The 20586-nt window shown below is 43.3% G+C and overlaps 1 protein-coding gene across 2 annotated transcripts in view; it reads left to right on the top strand.

The window, feature by feature from the left end:
• Positions 1-1001: 1001 nt before the first annotated feature.
• LOC117557347 (serine/threonine-protein kinase BRSK2-like) overlaps positions 1002-20586 on the top strand; it is a gene marked incomplete at its 5' end in the record, with an annotated part of 59966 nt that continues 40381 nt past the window's right edge. For both annotated transcript variants that reach the window (XM_034233157.1, XM_034233158.1), the window contains 5 exon segments: positions 1002-1179; positions 3944-4038; positions 17504-17589; positions 18083-18223; positions 20168-20284. In XM_034233157.1, the coding sequence (XP_034089048.1) occupies positions 1092-1179; positions 3944-4038; positions 17504-17589; positions 18083-18223; positions 20168-20284 (527 nt within the window).

Here is a 20586-nt window from a genome sequence, read left to right as displayed (position 1 = left end):
AAGTACTCAGGTCTTGTACTTGAGTAAAAGTAGAAGTACTCAGGTCTTGTACTTGAGTTAAAGTAGAAGTACTCAGATCTTGTACTTGAGTAAAAGTAGAAGTACTCAGATCTTGTTCTTGAGTAAAAGTAGAAGTACTCAGGTCTTGTACTTGAGTAAAAGTAGAATTACTCAGATCTTGTACTTGAGTAAAAGTAGAAGTACTCAGATCTTGTACTTGAGTAAAAGTAGAATTACTCAGATCTTGTACTTGAGTAAAAGTAGAAGTACTCAGATCTTGTTCTTGAGTAAAAGTAGAAGTACTCAGGTCTTGTACTTGAGTAAAGTAGAAGTACACAGATCTTGTTCTTGAGTAAAAGTAGAATTACTCAGATCTTGTACTTGAGTAAAAGTAGAAGTACTCAGACCTTGTACTTGAGTAAAAGTAGAAGTACTCAGATCTTGTACTTGAGTAAAAGTAGAAGTACTCAGATCTTGTACTTGAGTAAAAGTAGAAGTACTCAGATCTTGTACTTGAGTAAAAGTAGAAGTACTCAGGTCTTGTTCTTGAGTAAAAGTAGAAGTACCAGAGTGTAGGAATACTCTGTTACAGTAAAAGTCCTTCATTCAAAATGTTCCTCAAGTAAAAGTAGAAAAGTATTCTCATCAAAATATAGTGAAAGTAGTGACAGTAAAAGTAGTCGTTGTGCAGATTGCAGAATTGACTTAAGTACTTTAATTAAATGTATTAAATCAACAGATGAACTGTATTAGGTTAGTTGATCGCTAAAATATGAAGTCTAAATATCAGCTTGAACTTAATATTAATGCTTTTAAATGACCTAATGTGTACATATCGTATTCTATTGACATGTAAATAGACTTCTTGCACTATTGTGTATTTTTGTATTTTAATATATATGTTGCATTGTGGGAGTAGCTCAGGTCAGAAGAATGTCATTGCCATTTCTACACTGAAGCTTTGAGCAGATGATGAACCTGTGAATCTTTTGAATCTGAAGCAGAACCAGAACCTCTTCCCTCTCTCTCTGGGATGAGGCTTTCGGAGTTGATCTGCCTCACACCCGGAAAAGGAAACTGAAGGAGGAAGGATGAGCAGCAAAGAGCTGACGGTGGTTCTGTCCAGCCAGTATGTGGGTCCCTATCGACTGGAGAAGACCCTCGGGAAGGGCCAGACAGGTAGGAACAAGACCCTCATTTCATCAGAACCAGTGGAAGATGGACCCAGATCTTCCTCTTTAGATTAGATTGACTTCAGACAGGCCTCCACTCTGTCTGCTTTTAAATCGCTTCTTAAAACCCACCTCTTCTCCTTCGCATCTTCACATCTTCACTGTTGCTTTTATTGCTTTTAAATTGTCTCTTGTTTTTACTTGACTTACTTTCCACATGATGTGTTTGCTTAGCAAACAGCACTTTGGTCTGGAGCAGTGGTTCCCAACCTGGGGGGCGCCAAAGATCGCAGGGGGGGCGCCAGGCCTCAGATGATTTGAGGCCAAATATCATATTTAGAATTTTTAATTTAAAAAAAAAAAATTTTTTTTGTACATATAATTGTAACTCAATACATGATTGTCACTAAAAGCCTTGTCTCTACATTACAATACAATATAAAAAATAATTGACTAATTAATTTGAATAAAAATTCAAGTAAAAAGACAGAAATGTATAATTCTTTCTTTAGACATGTTTAAAACACAGTCATCGTCCATGCCGGTTTCAGTTGGATTATTTGTCAGTTGCTCCGATCAGATCGGTCTCCTCCATTTTGTAGATTATTTACGACTTTTGAATCCACAGAAACACATCGGCAAAATCCGGCTTACTTTGAGCGTGTGTTTTAAACGGTTTAATCTCTTTGTGAATTGTTTCCACTTCCGCCGTCCTTTCATTTCTTCATTCAGCGGGAATCCAAATGAATGAATCCTGAGTCCAATAACCATCAAAGTCGCTCCAATAGTGCTCCTTGATTACGCTTTCATCCTCCTTTAACAACATACTCCACATTCTTCCAGTTTGTGACAGTAGTTGTTGCATTTTGAGACTTTTAAACTTTAATTACCACTGTTGCGCCCCCCCTCCTTGTGTGTGTGTGTGTGTGTGTGTGTGTGGTGTGTGTGTGTGTGTGTGTGTGTGTGTGTGTGCGTGTGTGTGGGGGGGGCTTCCAACAGGAGTCATTTGGGGGGGGCTCTTGGGGAAAAAGGTTGGGAACCCCTGGTCTGGAGGTTTGAAAGTGCTTTATAAATGAAGCTGTATTGTACTCAGGGTCTATGCAGGACTCCTGAAGTCACATGGAAGACATTTTAAGACCTCATCGCCACTTGGAGTTTTAACCGGTTACCTTGGCGACACACTTTACCTCACATTCACTATATACAGTATTGATGTCCTTCCTCCTTATCTTCCAACCATTTGGACACAGACTTGCATTTCCCCGTAACGATGTTGTTTAACAACCGGCGTAAACGGACCTCCGCGCGCTATCAAGCAGTGAGCGTGTGATGTCCTGTTCAGATGACCTCAAACCCAACGGGATGCCATCAATAAACTACACAGAATCACACTACACACTACGCCATGATTACATTCAGGCAGACTGTAGAACACAACCTCTCTGGACCATTCATATACTTATTGAAAACAAGCTACAAAATGTAAAACCTTGGAAAATGCCGTTTAATACTTGTTAAGACCCCGCGGACCCCCTGTGTGTTGTACTTTATTGATCCCAATTTGGGACATGTTTAACGTCACAGCAACAAGGCATGGTGAAAATGAAAAAGAGTAAAAAATAAACAAATATCTGAAAATACAAGATAAAACAGAACTAGAAAGCAAAATATATACACATAAAAAACCCTCTGTTACAAGCCAAAGAAGTCCCTGTGTATTTATTAGTGTATTATATGTGTATTAGTTAATACTGCAAATATAAAAAGCTCAAACCAGAACCAGAAGTGGAAGAAAGACCCAGATATTTGACTTAGATTAGATGTATTGATCCCAATGTGGGACATGTCTAACGTCACAGCAGCGTCTAAACAAGAAGAGGAAAGAGTAGGAAATAGCATGAAATATAAACATCTGTAAATAGTAATGAAACGGATTAAAAAGCAAAATAATATACATATAGTGAAGGATATGCGTAGACTATCTGTCAAATGTAGTTAAAGCAGCCGTACTAAAGTGTACTCTGTTACAAGCAATACTCTTAAGTTGAACCTAAATGTCAATCAACAACTAAATGATGGTCAAATATATACACATATTGACGATGAAAGACGGGTAAAAATACTCTGTTACAAGTAAAATATGTACATGTTTATTCATTAGTGGACTCATACTGTGTATTAGCTAATAAGCTGCATCTGTAAAAAGCTGTCGTGGAGGAGAAACACAACATTGGCTTCTGAAATGTAGAGAAATAGAATGATAACATGGAAATACTGAAGTAAAATAATGTCAAAATAACACTTAATGACTAAAAGTACTTTATTATATTCCACCACTGACTCTAAGACACGCTACTCAGATCTCAAGGTGCTTTCATTCTGCTAGATCCTTCTTAAAGTGCTCTAAAAACACTGTAATGTTGAATTTAATGATGTTTACATGTCCATAGATATCACATTACTGTATACGTTGTGTTGAAAGCAATACTCTTAAGTTGAACTTGTATTTATTGAATTTTTGGGACGAGGAAAATACATCTAATTAATCCAATCAGACTCTAGTTCGCTGGTCAGTGTTTGTGACAGTAAAGCTTTTTGAATTATTGATGCCATCCCTCCCTTCCTGTTTTCACACGGCATGAAGATTTAAAACAGTCTCCCCTCCCCTCTCTTCCCCTGTGTGTGTGTTTGTGTGTGTGTGTGTGTGTGTGTGTGTGTGTGTGTGTGTGTGTGTGTGTTTGTGTGTGTGTGTGTGTGTGTGTGTGTGTCAGGCCTTGTGAAGCTGGGCGTTCACTGTATAACGGGACAGAAAGTGGCGATAAAGATCGTGAACAGAGAGAAGCTTTCTGAGTCCGTCCTCATGAAGGTAAGGATTTCTTTTTATTAATGACCTCATCTGCTCGTCCATCTGTCTGCGGGCTGCGGGGATTAATTATTTATTTCATGCTTCGGTGGAAAAGCAGCTATCCTGTGCAAGAAACAAATGCTTTTCCCAAATGATAGGTCCTAATATCAGCCTGTATGAAAAGCTTTCTTCGTTAATCTGATGAATCGTAGGATGCTAGCATTATCAAAGATTCAACGATTCAAAGGTTTTATTGTCAGATAAATGTCGTGGAGGAAAAACACAACATTGGCTTCTGAATTGTAGAGAAGTAGAAGTAAAGAGTAGCATAATATGGAAATACTCAAGTAAAATGATAAGTAAATAACACTTAAAGAAAATACAATATCACATATAACACAGCAGGTAAAAGAGCAATTAGAGCAACTCCAGCAGGAAACAGGAAGTTGTATTTGCATCAAAATGTTATGTCTGATGTTCTGCAGGATAATAGTGAGTGTGTACAGTATTCTGATGGCTTTGAATTAGCATTAGCATTTGCGTTTGAGCTCCCAGCAACAGTATTTGGTAGCTAATGTTGGGCTATAAAGGAACTACAGCACGGTCACATGACTTCACGTCACCACCGCTAAGCTAAAGGAGGCTAATGTTGGGCTATAAAGGAACTACAGCACGGTCACATGACTTCACGTCACCACCCGCTAAAGCTAAAGGCGGCTAATGTTGGGCTATAAAGGAACTACAGCACGGTCACATGACTTCACGTCACCACCGCTAAGCTAAAGGAGGCTAATGTTGGGCTATAAAGGAACTACAGCACGGTCACATGACTTCACGTCACCACCGCTAAGCTAAAGGTGGCTAATGTTGGGCTATAAAGGAACCACAGCACGGTCACATGACTTCACGTCACCACCGCTAAGCTAAAGGAGGCTAACGTTGGGCTATAAAGGAAACTACAGTACGGTCACATGACTTTACGTCACCACCAGCTAAGCTAAAGGCGGCTAATGTTGGGCTATAAAGGAACTACAAGCACGGTCACATGACTTCACGTCACCACCGCTAAGCTAAAGGTGGCTAATGTTGGGCTATAAAGGAACTACAGCACGGTCACATGACTTCACATCACCACCGCTAAGCTAAAGGTGGCTAATGGTGGGCTATAAAGGAACTACAGCACGGTCACATGACTTCACGTCACCACCGCTAAGCTAAAGGAGGCTAATGTTGGGCTATAAAGGAACTACAGCACGGTCACATGACATCACGTCACCACCGCTAAGCTAAAGGCGGCTAATGTTGGGCTATAAAGGAACTACAGCACGGTCACATGACTTCACGTCACCACCGCTAAGCTAAAGGCGGCTAATGTTGGGCTATAAAGGAACTACAGCACGGTCACATGACTTCACGTCACCACTGCTAAGCTAAAGGCGGCTAATGTTGGGCTCTAAAGGAACTACAGCACGGTCACATGACTTCACGTCACCACCGCTAAGCTAAAGGCGGCTAATGTTGGGCTATAAAGGAACTACAGCACGGTCACATGACTTCACGTCACCATCGCTAAGCTAAAGGTGGCTAATGTTGGGCTAGAAAGGAACTACAGCACGGTCACATGACTTCACGTCACCACCGCTAAGCTAAAGGCGGCTAATGTTGGACGTTATTTAGACACTTGTTAGCAACCAGTGGGGTATTTACTATTTACTGACGTATTTTATGTCGTAGAATAAAAATCCCTTCAGCTTGTGTTAACCACAGACCTTTTTTCACACTAAAAACACATTCAGAAAAGCCTTAACCTCCAGACTAGGGGACAGGAAGTGCTAAAATGCCGAGTCATGTCCAGGTAAAGGACTAAAAACAGGTCTTCCTGCTGTATTCTGCAGAGAGAAACTGCTCAAAGCTGCGAGTAATCAGCCACATTAGAAACACCAACAGGAAAAGAAGCTATTAAATGTTTTACTCTTCAGTGAGTGTGTTTCAGCGGCAGCAGCTTTCATCAGAGGACTTAATTAGCAGCATGAAATCATCTCTATTGTTGGCTGGACAGAAGCAGTGCCCACACACTCCAGAGCTCACAGTTACAGACGGCTTTCTCCACTCAAATAAAGATGTTATTTCTGTTGCTTTTCCTGCAGGACTGATAGATGACAAGATTTCAGATTAAAGCCACAGTAATAACAGTCATCATGATTATAATGAAAGTATGCTATGCTAACCTTAGCTGTTGGAAGTATGAAATAAATGCTTCATATTTTACTTTCCCTTCCTGTTTCTAGATTAAATAATAGTCTCACATTTGATCTATGGGTTTGGCTTTGAGTGTCTTCACAATTAGCCTTGAAAATGTTGGACAAAAAGCATAATGTTTAGGTATTTATGCACATTTGAAAGTGAGTTCAAGTGTCTTTATTCAAAGCTTGTGTTGAAAATATGAAATTATCTTGACATGAGTCAGGATTTCATCGTTTCCTATTGTCTTGGTGTTGTGGTCAATGGTTTTTGAAAAGGTTTTTTGGGGGTTTTTACACTGTGGTGACGTGAAGTCGTGTTAACAAGCTGTAGTTTGTGGCCCAATGGATAAGGCACTGACATCCTAAACCAGGGATTGTGGGTTTGAGTCCCATCTGGGGTCAAATGTTATTTGGAGTTGAATCTCTGAGACCAGGGGAATCATTTAAAAGCGTCGCTCAAAAGATAGCGTACGCCAATTTTTGGAACTAAGAACACCATATATTTAGTAAATAGTACAGCTGATACAACCCAAGACATTTGTTTATTTCCTGTAACTGGGGGATAGAGTTGCTGTGGGGGGGGGGGGGGGGAGGTTGAGATCTTCTTCCTGCAGTCAGTCTAAATGAATATTAATGCGGGCGTTTGACTATTTTTAGGCAAATATGGGCGTTACGTGAAACCCGCGAAAGCTGCGCCGCATTTTGAGTTGATTGTGATTTATAAAGGGAAACCGGCGCACGTAGTGTTTTATGAATCTGAATATTTGTGTGCGTATTTACTTCCTTTGTTCCTACGTACGCCATCTTTTCACGTGAATCCTACGCAAAGTTTTATAAATGAGGCCCCAGATGTTAGTTGTTCCCTCGCAGACGAAAACATATATACTCCGAGGGATCATTTGTGAGATCTGTTGACAGGGCCGGACTGGGACAATAAGTCAGGCCGGGAGTTATACACCCAGCCTGGCCACTACCATTGTTTTTGTGCCATTTTGCTGGATTTATTTGTCAATATTTACAGCGTTGCTGCCCATAGTGATAGCCCTATAGTTTAAATCTACTACCCAAAAATAAACATATGGACATGGGTCACTATTTTAAAAAAATGTGAAAATCTATTTAGGAACCTATCCATGTGCACATATTTTAAGTGGGGGTGGACCTCAAATCCTCTAGGGGGGTCCGGCGGCATGCTCCCCCGGTAAGATTTTTGTGTTAAATGTTGGAGTTAAATGCATCAATCTGGTGCATTTTGAGGGGGAAATAAAGATAGATCTATGGAAACACCCATATGAAACAGAACTGTACACATTTAAATAATCATAAGAATATGGCCATAACCAATAACATACCATATCCAATATTTAAAAACATTTGAACTTGTTTATTTATTTGTTTTTGGTTCATTTATAGTTGTGTGTGTCTGTGCTCCTGAATCAGCCTCTCCTGTCTCGCCCTCTCCCCCTGCTCCTCTTTGAGGCAGCAGCAAAGACTAGTTTTAGCTCTCAACAAGTTTTAAAAGTTTATCTTACCTTTTTTCACCTAGTTAACGTATTTTTTTTTATTATTCATGCATATCATTTAACTAATCTCACTCCCCCCTCAAATGGAAATATGTGTTTACATAAATGGAGACCAAACCGTTTGAGACCCACAGAGATAACTTAGACAAAGTTAACTATCTAAACACTCAAGAGAGTCCTTTACCTCACCTGAGCTGTAGTTATCAGTCTCTCAGTCTGACTGGAGAGGACTCTCCTCCACCTTGTTGTTGAAACAGCTCCTTATATCGGTTAGCGCAGCTAGCTAGCACCAGATGCTAACAGCAACAATACAGTAACCGGTGTGTGCGCTCTCTCGCTCGCTCCCGAGCTTGAATGACACACAGAGACCAATCAAGGGCTTTAGTGTATGATCTGTATGAAAGTGGCCATGTTGGCGGGGCCACATCATGTAGACAGCCAGTCACCCTCTGTGAGGCAGAGCAAGACCCACATTTGCGCAGCGTTGCGTTCACTATACATACATTACAAAAAGAATCCTCAGGCCAGCAGGCCACTTAAAGGAATGGTATGCTCATGACACTCATTTAAAACAAATTATCATCCGATAAAACAGACCAGTCTCTGCCAGTCTTTCTTTCTTCTTTTTTTTTTAATCCGATGACATTATCAGTGATTTTAAACGGATTAATTACCGAAATAACATCAACATTGTGGGCGGCGCCATTTTACCGGACGTGACGTAAACCATGCGTCTGGTTTCGAGGACACGTTGATGTTCATGTTATTTACTGTAGTTACTCTCTTCAAATATGCCTCATTGTATCGCGAAACATTGCCACAATTCTGATAGGAACAATCCACGGAATGCTCGGTTCCATCTGTTGCCAAAAGGGAAGCGTAGGAAGTACGTTCGGAGGCAGTGGCTAGCGAAATGTGGCCGGCCCGAACCGAAAGATCCACAGGCGCATGTATGCAGCGAACATTTCAAGTTTCCGGACGACTACTCTGAGAGTATGATAAAACATAACATGGGATTTATTGAACAACCATTACTTAATGGAGATGCAGTACCATCGGTCTTTCTGGTGTCATCACCGACCAGGACACCAGTTCGGCCAGTTGAGAAATCGCCCTCTGCAAGTGTGAAGCGACGGAGGACCAGAAGTAGTGCTCGGAGTAAGAATAAGGTATGTTATAGCGCATTTCCATTGCAGCGGGTAGCCCCGTTTAAACGTCCTTTATCGTCCAGGCCAGGCCAGTTGTTGGTGGCCTTTCCATATAGCGTAGTACCGGCTAGTGGGTATTTATCCCCAGTTTTTCCGGCCCCATAAAATCGTGGTTCTAGGGCCAGGGACAACGAGGCTGAGTATGCTAAACTAGAGAGGGAATCGCTAGCAAGGGTGGTACTACATGCATACATATCTAGTAATCAAAATCATTGTATCTACTAAGTAGTACTAAGTAGGCTCGAACCTGTATGGCTGAATTCCCCCATCCAATCTCTTCATATTGCTCAAAACTTCGCCATGTTTTCGTGTGTTTACAAAGTGAACGCATGGATGACGTCACGACCATCACGTGACTACTGAAAATGGGCAAAATGGCAGCGGCCTGACGAATATACAGGTTTTTGATAAAAAAGAGCTATAAAAATCATTATTTACCGGGGGAATATCGCTGATTTCTTCAGGGTATGGTTTAAACATAATGTTTCACTAAATACTGAAGTTTTGATTAATTATCTAATGAGTGGAGCATTCCTTTAACAGGCCAGGCCATCGGGAAACCTCCCGGTCCTCCCGATGGCCAGTCCGGGCCTGTCTGTTGATGTATTTGGAAATATTGGAGAAACCCAACGCCAGAGCCTCGTGTGACTTACAGAGAGACTTATTATGAAGACACACAAAGAGACAAATGGCAACCCAGATAAGAAATACAAAATGACTGAAGCTAATACTATGTCTAAAAACCCTCCCATGTCCTCAATAACTCTTTAACGGCCAAGAAAAAAGCATTTTAAAAGAAAAATTATTTGTTTGCATTTTTGTATCAAATGGGCCACAAATAACCACAAACTATTTTAATTTGTTTTACTGACCACACAGTTTTGTTTTTATGAGTCTCTACCAACTGGTCGAGCTGGCCTTTTATGGTTAAAGTGCATTTCAACAATCATCATATAGTACAGTATTTCAGTCAGACAACTCATGTGTTCTTAGTATGTTTATTAGAGCAGCATATAGTTGAGTTTGGCGTCTAGGCTCGGGCCTCATCACTCCACAGATTTACAAAGAACATTGAGTGATGATTAGATAACTATCCCCCGAGCCTACATGTGGTGGTGGTGGGGTGAAAGCTGGGGTGGAAGCTGGGGTGGAGCTGGGGTGGAAGCTGGGGGGAAGCTGGGGTGAAGCTGGGGTGGAAGCTGGGGTGGAGCTGGGGTGAAGCTGGGGTGGAAGCTGGGGTGGAAGCTGGGGTGGAGGTGGGGTGGAAGCTGGGGTGGTGGTGGGGTGGAAGGGAAGCTGGGGTGGAAGCTGGGGTGGAGCTGGGGTGGAAGCTGGGGGAAGCTGGGGTGGAAGCTGGGGTGAAGCTGGGGTGGAAGCTGGGGTGGAGCTGGGGTGAAGCTGGGGTGGAAGCTGGGGTGGAAGCTGGGGTGGAAGGGAAGCTGGGGTGGAGCTGGGGTGGAGCTGGGGTGGAAGCTGGGGTGGTGGTGGGGTGGAAGGGAGCTGGGGTGGAGCTGGGGTGGAGCTGGGGTGGAAGCTGGGGTGGAAGCTGGGGGGAAGCTGGGGTGGTGGTGGGGTGGAGCTGGGGTGGAGCTGGGGTGGAAGCTGGGGTGGAAGCTGGGGTGGAAGCTGGGGTGGAGCTGGGGTGGAGCTGGGGTGGAAGCTGGGGTGGAGCTGGGATGGAGCTGGGGTGGAAGCTGGGGTGGAGCTGGGATGGAGCTGGGGTGGAAGCTGGGGTGGAAGCTGGGGTGGAAGCTGGGGGTGGAAGCTGGGGTGCAGCTGGGGTGGAAGCTGGGGGGAGCTGGGGTGGAAGCTGGGGTGGAGCTGGATGGGCTGGGGGGAAGGTGGGGTGGAAGCTGGGGTGGAGGCTGGGGTGGAAGCTGGGGGTGGAGCGGGGGTGGAAGCTGGGGTGGAGCTGGGGTGGAAGCTGGGGTGGAAGCTGGGGGTGGAGCTGGGATGGAGCTGGGGTGGAAGCGGGGGTGGAGGCTGGGGTGCTGGGGGTGGAGGGTGGGGTGGAAGCTGGGGTGGAAGCTGGGGTGGGAGCTGGGGTGGAAGCTGGGGTGGAGCTGGGGTGGAAGCTGGGGTGGAAGCTGGGGTGGAAGCTGGGTGGAAGCTGGGGTGGAAGCTGGGGTGGAAGCTGGGGGTGGAAGCTGGGGTGGAGGTGGGGGGGAAGCTGGGGTGGAAGCTGGGGTGGAAGCTGGGGTGGAAGCTGGGGTGGAAGCTGGGGTGGAAGCTGGGGTGGAGGTGGGGTGGAAGCTGGGGTGGAAGCTGGGGTGAAGCTGGGGTGGAAGCTGGGGTGGAGGTGGGGTGGAAGCTGGGGTGGAAGCTGGGGTGGAGGTGGGGTGGAGCTGGGGTGGAGCTGGGGTGGAGCTGGGGTGGAGCTGGGGTGGAAGCTGGGGTGGAAGCTGGTTGGGAGGCAAGCAGCACGTGAACGCATCAGCAATGTGACAGAGCCGCAGCATAGCGAGGCAGCAGACCTGGCAGCTTAAATAGAGCGGCAAGTTTAGGAGATTGTGTTTGGTTGGTTGTAAGAGAGACGCGTCACGTGTTAATGTATCATTGGTGCTCGAGTTGACTGCCTGAACTAGCTTGCAGGCTTCGCCCCATTTGTACGCATCAAACTCAAATAAAACACAAACTGAAATACATTTTTTATTTTATGGAAGATGAGCAATATATACAACCAGATATATTCATAAAAGATAATAAATTATAATTGTAAAAAAAATAAAATGGAAAAAGGTAATGTAGTGTTTTTTATTATAAAAAAAGACTTGCTCATCTTACTGTATATCCTGTGTTGGCCTAACTTGCTCACATGTGTGCAACTTTGGGCTGAATGCCATGCATGCAAGGTGCTGTATAAATTATGATCACTATTTCACTCTGAGACTGGCAGTACTAGATGCAGTAATATTACCATGAATCTAGACATTTATTTACCATATTTTATTGGAAAACATCTCTGAAACTCTGAAAAAGTCGTATTGCTAGTTTACCATAAAAGGCCAATTCGACCGGTTGGTTGAGCAGATTTTCAACAAAAAAATTACACCCTTGTTAAAACTTTTTTTGTGCATCAAGTTATCTAATTATGTTCAGTCAGTGCCCTGCCACTAACATATGTCAAAAAGGATATGGCTACCTTACAAGAGTTCACCAAAAAGAGTGATTTCTTCAGCAGTGATTTTTAGCAGTAGAAGCTAGCTGAAGGGCTTTCTGTTCGAACCACAGTGACATCTAGAGGTTGTTTTGTGCATAACATGTCAACCAAAGGGTAGAGCTGGCTGAATCAGATGGAGTTACAGTTTTTTATTCAACAAGATATCAAGACACAAAATGTGCTCTACCAAATGGTGGTGCTGGCATACAGTCCTCTCTCACCTGGTTTATACAGTCCTCTCTCACCTGGTTCATACAGTCCTCTCTCACCTGGTTTATACAGTCCTCTCTCACCTGGTTCATACAGTCCTCTCTCACCTGGTTCATACAGTCCTCTCTCACCTGGTTTATACAGTCCTCTCTCACCTGGTTTATACAGTCCGCTCTCACCTGGTTTATACAGTCCCCACCCACCTGGTTTATACAGTCCCCACTCACCTGGTTTATACAGTCTCACCTGGTTTATACAGTCCTCTCTCACCTGGTTTATACAGTCCGCTCTCACCTGGTTTATACAGTCTCACCTGGTTTATACAGTCTCATCTGGTTTAAACAGTCCTCTCTCACCTGGTTTATACAGTCCTCTCTCACCTGGTTTATACAGTCCGCTCTCACCTGGTTTATACAGTCCGCTCTCACCTGGTTTATACAGTCCGCTCTCACCTGGTTTATAAAGTCTCACCTGGTTTATACAGTCTCACCTGGTTTAAACAGTCCTCTCTCACCTGGTTTATACAGTCCTCTCTCACCTGGTTTATACAGTCCACTCTCACCTGGTTTATACAGTCCGCTCTCACCTGGTTTATACAGTCTCACCTGGTTTATACAGTCTCACCTGGTTTATACAGTCCTCTCTCACCTGGTTTATACAGTCCCCACTCACCTGGTTTATACAGTCCTCTCTTTCCTGGTTTATACAGTCCTCTCTCACCTGGTTTATACAGTCCTCTCTCACCTGGTTTATACAGTCCCCACTCACCTGGTTTATACAGTCCCCACTCACCTGGTTTATACAGTCCTCTCTCACCTGGTTTATACAGTCCGCTCTCACCTGGTTTATACAGTCTCACCTGGTTTATACAGTCCGCTCTCACCTGGTTTATACAGTCTCATCTGGTTTAAACAGTCTCACCTGGTTTATACAGTCCTCTCTCACCTGGTTTATACAGTCCTCTCTCACCTGGTTCATACAGTCTCACCTGGTTTATACAGTCCTCTCTCACCTGGTTTATACAGTCTCATCTGGTTTAAACAGTCCTCTCTCACCTGGTTTATATAGTCTCACCTGGTTTAAACAGTCTCAATGTTTTCCTATCTGACCATGGCTGTCCTCTGTCTCCTGCTATCTGTATTTTGCGCAGTATATCTTGGAACGATGGTGATTCCACTGTGCAGATGGGCAACATTTCCTCTACTATGAAGGATGCTACATTACATTACATTGCATTTAGCTGACGCTTTTATCCAAAGTGACTTACAATAAGTACATTCGACCAGGAAGACACAACCTTGAAGAAAACAGAATCATATAAGTACATCAGGTTTCATAGAGCCAAACATTTCAAGTGCTACTCAACTGGCTTTAGATAAGCCAGCCCTTTATTAGTATATAAGTGCTTTGTTAATAGTTCTATCGCTCGAAGTGGAGTCGAAAGAGATGAGTTTTCAGTCTGGAAGGTGTGTAAGCTATCTGCTGTCCTGATTTCAATGGGGAGCTCATTCCACCATTTTGGAGCCAGGATAGCAAACCCACGTGTTTTTGCTGATGGGAACTTGGGTCCCCCTCGCAGTGCGGGTGCAGCGAACCGTTTGGCTGATGCAGAGCGTAGTGCACGCGCTGGGGTGTACGGTTTAACCATGTCCTGGATGTAGGAAGGGCCAGATCCATTCGCAGCATGGTACGCAAGTACCAGTGTCTTGAAGTGGATTCTAGCAGTTACCGGAAGCCAGTGAAGGGAGCGGAGGAGCGGAGTGGTGTGGGAACATTTAGGAAGGTTGAAGACCAGACGAGCCGCTGCATTCTGGATGAGCTGCAGAGGTCGGATGGCACATGCAGGTAGACCAGCCAGGAGGGAGTTGCAGTAGTCTAGGCGTGAGATGACGAGAGCCTGGACCAGAACCTGAGTCGCTTTCTGAGTCAGCTGGGGACGTATCCTCCTGATGTTGTAAAGCGTGTATCTGCAGCAGCGGGCTGTAGCAGCGATGTTTGCAGTGAAGGACAGTTTGTTATCTAGGGTCACACCCAGATTCCTTGCAGTCTGAGTCGGGGAAACAACTGAGGTGCCGATGTTGATTGTCAGGTCAAGAGTGGGACAATCTTTTCCCGGAAGGAAAAGCAGTTCAGTCTTGTCAAGGTTGAGCTTGAGGTGGTGAGCAGACATCCACTGAGAGATGTCAGCTAGACAAGCAGAGATGCGTGCGACGACCTGGGTCTCTTAGCAGGGAAAGGACAGAATTAGTTGGGTGTCGTCAGCGTAGCAGTGGTATGAAAAACCATGCGGGCTAATGACTGATCCGAGCGAGTTTGTGTACAAGGAGAAGAGGAGGGGACCAAAAACAGAGCCCTGAGGGACCCCCGTAGTTAATTGACAAGGCTACAAGCCTGTCCATCTCTGCTTTGGTTACCGGTCCTCCAAATTCTAATTTGTGTTGCTTCGGGGTCGGCGGCGGCGCACTCACAACATCCTCGCTCTGGGTTCGGGGGTCCTTAGCTATTAGCTTCACCTTAGCATGTGTTCTTTGCAGGTGCTTGTTGAGGTTTGACCACGTGGTGTTTGCAGCAGTGGATAACAGCTTCTGGCCTGGACACAGTTTGCACCTCACCGTCACATTCCTGTCTATTCTTCGGACAAACTCAAAATAATGGGCATACCTCCACCCCTCGAAAGTTATCGCTGACTCAGCCATGTTTATGCAGCACTGCACGCGGAGATGTGGACGCGCAAGTCGCGCAGATTACGTACATATAAACCTGCGGCGGAAACCCCTCTTGTCTGTCAGTGTGATTATGACTGATTTTAGTAAGTAACGAAGTAACGCGTGTCGGGCAATGTTAGTAACTGTAGGCTGGCGGCTGTGGCTCAGTGGATAGTGTGCTGGACTTGGAATCAGGGGGTAGCAAGTTCGAGTCCCACTGCAGTCCGCATGTCGTTGTGTCCCTGAGACGCTTCACCCCAAAGTGCTCCTGTGGGGATTGCCCACAGTATTGAGTATGTGAGTCGCTTTGGATAAAAGCGTCTAACAAGTGACATGTAATGTAATGTAGTGTGAGTAACGCGTTACACCCAACTCTGGCTACAGGTAATCACTAGCTATGTTTGTTTACTGCTGATATGAACAAGTAGTGTTCTGAGAGCTTTGTTAAATGGAAATAGTGAAGTTACAGACCGTAAAACAAAGGGCTAAAATATGCTAAAACCCGGATGCTAAGCTAACGAGGGCTTGAGAGTTTGGGATCTTTTTTGGTTTGTCCCTTTGAGAGACAGATTTTAAAACTGATGCTGTATGAGAGAGTGCTTTATGACCAGTTATGTATATGAGAGAAAAGAGTGGGGGGAAATAGTAAAGTTACAGACCGTAAAACCAAAACTATGAGCTGAAATATGCAAAAAACCTGTCGTTAAGCTACTAAGGGCTCCAGCTAAGATTCCTATACATCTGTTTGTCTTCCTTTCTGTTTTGCCTAATACTTTTTTACTTGTCCTGTCTACAACTTCACATGACCACTAAATATTCTGACATAACATGCAGTGCTTTGTACGAGAGAAAACCAAAACAAGGAGCTACAAGATGCTAAAAACACTGCTGTTAAGCTAACGAGTGTTTCTTATATATATATATACATTTAGATAGTTCATTCGTCATTGTTAATGCAAGAATATTAAGTGCAGCTTTACATCTTGTTGTAAGAAAGTGTTTTAAGTATGCTAGCAGCTAATAGGTCTGAGCTAGCTTTAGCTTCAACTACAGAACATTTACGACAGCACAGGTTTCTTTGTTCCTCAATTTCCTTCATACTTTCAAAAATACACTTGTCCTGTCTACAACTTCATCTATAACTGACCACTAAATATTCTGACGTATCATGCAGTGCTTTGTACGAGAGAAAACCAAAACAAAGAGCTAAAAGATGCTAAAAACCCAACGTTAAGCTAACTGGGGGCTACGGAGCTCTTTACGTTTCTCACTATGAGTGACAGTCTTTACATTATACATCGTGTATTGTTAATGCAAGAATATTAAGTGCAGCTTTAAGTCTTGTTGTTAAGAAGTATTTTAAGTACGCTAGGAGCTAAAAGCTATGAGCTAGCTTCAACTATAGAAAATGTACGATGTCCTTTAGAACAGTGGTTCTCAACTGGTGGGTCGCGGACCCGTTTCGAGTGGGTCGCAGATGTGAGTGAAGAAAAAAAAAGTTGAAAAAAATATAGCCTATATATCTTTTTCTTCTCCCCCCAGAGCAGACCCCCTGCTGGGGTTGGGTTTCAGCATGTGGGCCTTTTTATGTTATACAGTTCAGCTTTGATTCCATCATCTCATTAAACCTTTTTTAAAAGCATTCTTTAGTTCTGTGAAGGGATATACAGTCACTTTACTTCACTTTCATTAATATTGTATGCTGAAAAGCGTATAAATTACAGCACAATGTTTTGTTGAATAGATTTGAGTGGTTCAAATTTCGGGTCGCGATTTATTGACAAAGGAAAAAGTCCCGAGGCCGGACCAGAACCACTGCTCTAGAATATCTTTGTTCCTCAATTTCTGTCTTCCATTTATCTTCATACTTTTAAAAATACACTAGTCCTTTCTACATCTTCATCTTTAAGTGAACACTAAAGAATCAGACGTAACATTTAATGCTTAATACGAGTGAAAAAGTAAATAACACAATAAAATAACACGCAGTAAAACCAAAAGAAAGGGCTGAAAGATGCCAAAAACCCAACGTTGGGCTAACGGGGTAATTTTAGTTTCTCACTATGAGTGATTACATAGTTTAGTGTTATTGAATATTAAGTGCAGCTTTAAGTCTCGTTGTTAAGAAGTATTTTAAGTATGCTATAGGAGCTAATAGGTCTGAAGCTTCAAATACAGCACAGACTTCTTTGTTCCTCCCTTTCTGTCCCCTTGTCTACAACTCCATCTTTAAATGAACTCTAAAGAATCAGACATAACATTTAATGCTTTTTCCCTCCGCGCCACATTTGACCTAACTTTGCTTTTACTTGCATCCTCTGACATTTCAACTTTAATCATTTCTAACCACGTTCCTCTTCCTCCTCCTCCTCTTCCTCTTCTTCCTCCTTCTCTTTGACCTTTCTCTCCACGTCTCTGCCTCCCTCTGTCTGTGCAGGTGGAGAGAGAAATAGCTATTCTTAAACTAATAGAGCACCCTCACGTTCTGAAGCTGCATGATGTCTATGAGAATAACAAATACCTGTGAGTATCTCTTCGTCTCCCTGCTTTTCTCCCTCTGGATCTGAGTCTGGGTAGAAACAACCTTGAAGGGAAAACAGCTTCTGTTAGCCAGATAAGTGACCACATGGCATGCATGATTAGAGGTGTTTGACTTTAAATCCAAGTGTCCGTGAGTCGTGTGCATGCATTTTGATACCAGGTTTTCTGTTCAAAAGATCCTTTGCTCACCTGTTCCCATAATATCATCCAGCATCTGGTCTACCTATGTTGTATTATCTTTTCAATTTACGCACAGCATCTGTTGCTCTCCCAGAAGTTTCTTACATTTTTTTCAATTAACTGTGGGGTTTCTTCTGAAGTCTTTTCTTGTTCGATGTGAGGCTCCAAGGACAGAGGGTGTCGTCTTCATATTCTGTACAAACTGTAATGTCCACTGAGACCAATGTAACATCTGTGATATTGGGCTTTATAAATAAACCCTGATTGATTGATATATTCCCCTCTTGTCTCTCAGGTACCTGGTTTTGGAGCATGTGTCCGGCGGAGAGTTGTTTGATTACCTGGTGAAGAAGGGCAGGTTGACGCCTAAAGAAGCCCGAAAGTTCTTCAGACAAATCATCTCCGCCCTGGACTTCTGCCACAGTCACTCCATATGGTTTGTGAGATGCTATCGACCATCTGTCTTTGTTTTTGTTCCATTTCCACTTCTCTCTCTCAATTGAACCCGGTTGTGTCAAATCTGTCCCACTTCTTCTTACCTTTAAGCAAACATGTTAAAGAAAACCAGTCGTTTGTTTGATGCTTTGCTTCAAAACAAACTCTATCCGAACCCTTTCAAGACCATGACATCGGGAACATGCCACAAAATCACTTTCCTCCTCCTTTTGCCCTCACATGGCTGTCTATTTAGAAAGCTAGCACCAGGGCCGTTTCTAGCCTTTTGGGGGCCCTAGGTTTTACAGTTTTTTAAGTGTAAGATTCTGAAGCCTTTAAGATGGTCTGTGTAGATCAGTGACGTGGCTCTGCCTCCCCTGACTGCACGTCGCTGGTGTAGATGTATCAGTCTGTTACACTTTAAGAGGAAAACCAAGCAATTGAAACTTACAAAAAATGGTATTCAAAAGGTAAACAATAAGGTTCCTCTACGCCAATAAATGCAAGAGATGCAGCATTTCAACAATGTATAATTTACATTTTTCATCTTCCTCAGACGCCCCTCATTGGCTGACAGCCCAACGATGATTTGGACTTTATTGATCCCCAAAAACAAACCTCAGCTTTGCTATCGTTGCAGTTTAGTCGTGTTTATATCCTACATTTGATTTGTAAGCATATAACGCTTCACCGAACACAGGAGGGCGCTGCCTACAAATAAAGACGGCTCATTTTAATTCTCCCCAAATATATTGAGGCTGAACCTGAACTTTCAGCTTGGGGGCCCCCTAGTGGCCGCGGGGGCCCTATGCATCTGCATAGTCCGCCTATAGGAAGAAACGGCCCTGACTAGCACCACCAGTGTTACTTCTTCTTACCTTAAAGCAAACTTGTTAAACCCATACCAGTCGTTTGTCTGATGGCTCAAGACAAACGCTATCCTGACTCCTTTCAGCTATTTCTGCTTTGCAAAACCATTACATTACATTACATTACATGTCACTTGTTAGACGCTTTTATCCAAAGCGACTTACATACTCAATACTGTGGGCAATCCCCACAGGAGCAATTTTGGGGTGAAGTGTCTTGCCCAGGGACACAACGACATGCTGACTGCAGTGGGGTTTGAACCTGTGACCTCCTGATCCGAATACCAACTCACAACCCACTGCACCACACGCCTCCCCACATACAAAATCACTTCGTCTTTCCTCCTTTTGCCACATGGCTGCTTTTTTTTCTAAGCAGCAAGTAGATAAAAAGGCATATGTGAATAGCATTTGCTGTGTACCATATCATGCATGTTCACCTACATGTGGATGCACAAAAAGGGGACCTAATTGTTCAAAATATCCCCCGTATGACGACTTCATCATGCTGCGTTTAAGCGGAAACTAATTTCGAAATAAAACTAGAAAGTACAAACCAATTATGTATTTTTTTATGATGAGAATTTCATGTGTGATCTGTAGAGGTACATAAACACGACGGTACAGTTTGTGTACAAGCTTTCCCAACAGATGCAAAAGGTTTAGTTTGATGGTAAAATATGTGGACAAGCATAAGATAAGATAAGATGGAACTTTATTTATCCCTTAAATAATTCAGGCGTTAATAGCTGCAACAGGGTCAGAGTTAAAAACAGGATTCACACAAGGTAAAAATAAAGATAAAATAGAATACAAATTAAACTAATAATAGAACAAAAATAAAGTGACCGTTGAAACAAGATATCACAGTAAAAAGTGAAGCATTCGAATGAACATTTTAAATATATTTTTAAGTGTTCAGATGTGAGTGCAGGTTAACGTCTTGTAAAAACAGTGCAGGTGTTATGTGTGTACAGTCCTTGATACATCCGTACTAAAGTCCTGTGTGTGTGTGCGCGCGTGTGTGTGTGTGTGTGTGTCCGTGTGTGTGCGTGTGTGTGTGTGTGTGTGTTCAGTCACAGAGATCTGAAGCCAGAGAATCTCCTTCTGGACGAGAAGAACAACATCCGGATCGCAGACTTCGGCATGGCCTCGCTGCAGGTTGGAGACAGTTTACTGGAGACCAGCTGCGGGTCAGTACTGGGTTCAATTAGCTCTTATTTACATATGTGATCTTACATTAAATATCTCCTATCATGCTATTTTTAGGTATATATTATAGGTCTCAGATATAAAAATATACATCAGAACAGAGTGGGCGAGCTGACCAATCAGAGCACAGTGGGCTCACAGGGGAGGGGGAGGGGCAGGAGCTCCAACAAGGCGTGTAGGACAGAGAGAGAATACACAGACTATACAGAGATGCTGTGAGAAACCAATGAGAGTTTGGAACATTGAACAATGTAAATCTATTCTAGTCGACCTCAACAATGGA

This window comes from Gymnodraco acuticeps, unplaced genomic scaffold, assembly GCF_902827175.1.
Source record: "Gymnodraco acuticeps unplaced genomic scaffold, fGymAcu1.1, whole genome shotgun sequence".
NCBI classification, from domain to species: Eukaryota; Metazoa; Chordata; class Actinopteri; order Perciformes; family Bathydraconidae; genus Gymnodraco; species Gymnodraco acuticeps.
Note: the sequence above shows the minus strand (reverse complement) of the source record. Positions and strands in the feature narration are given on the sequence as shown.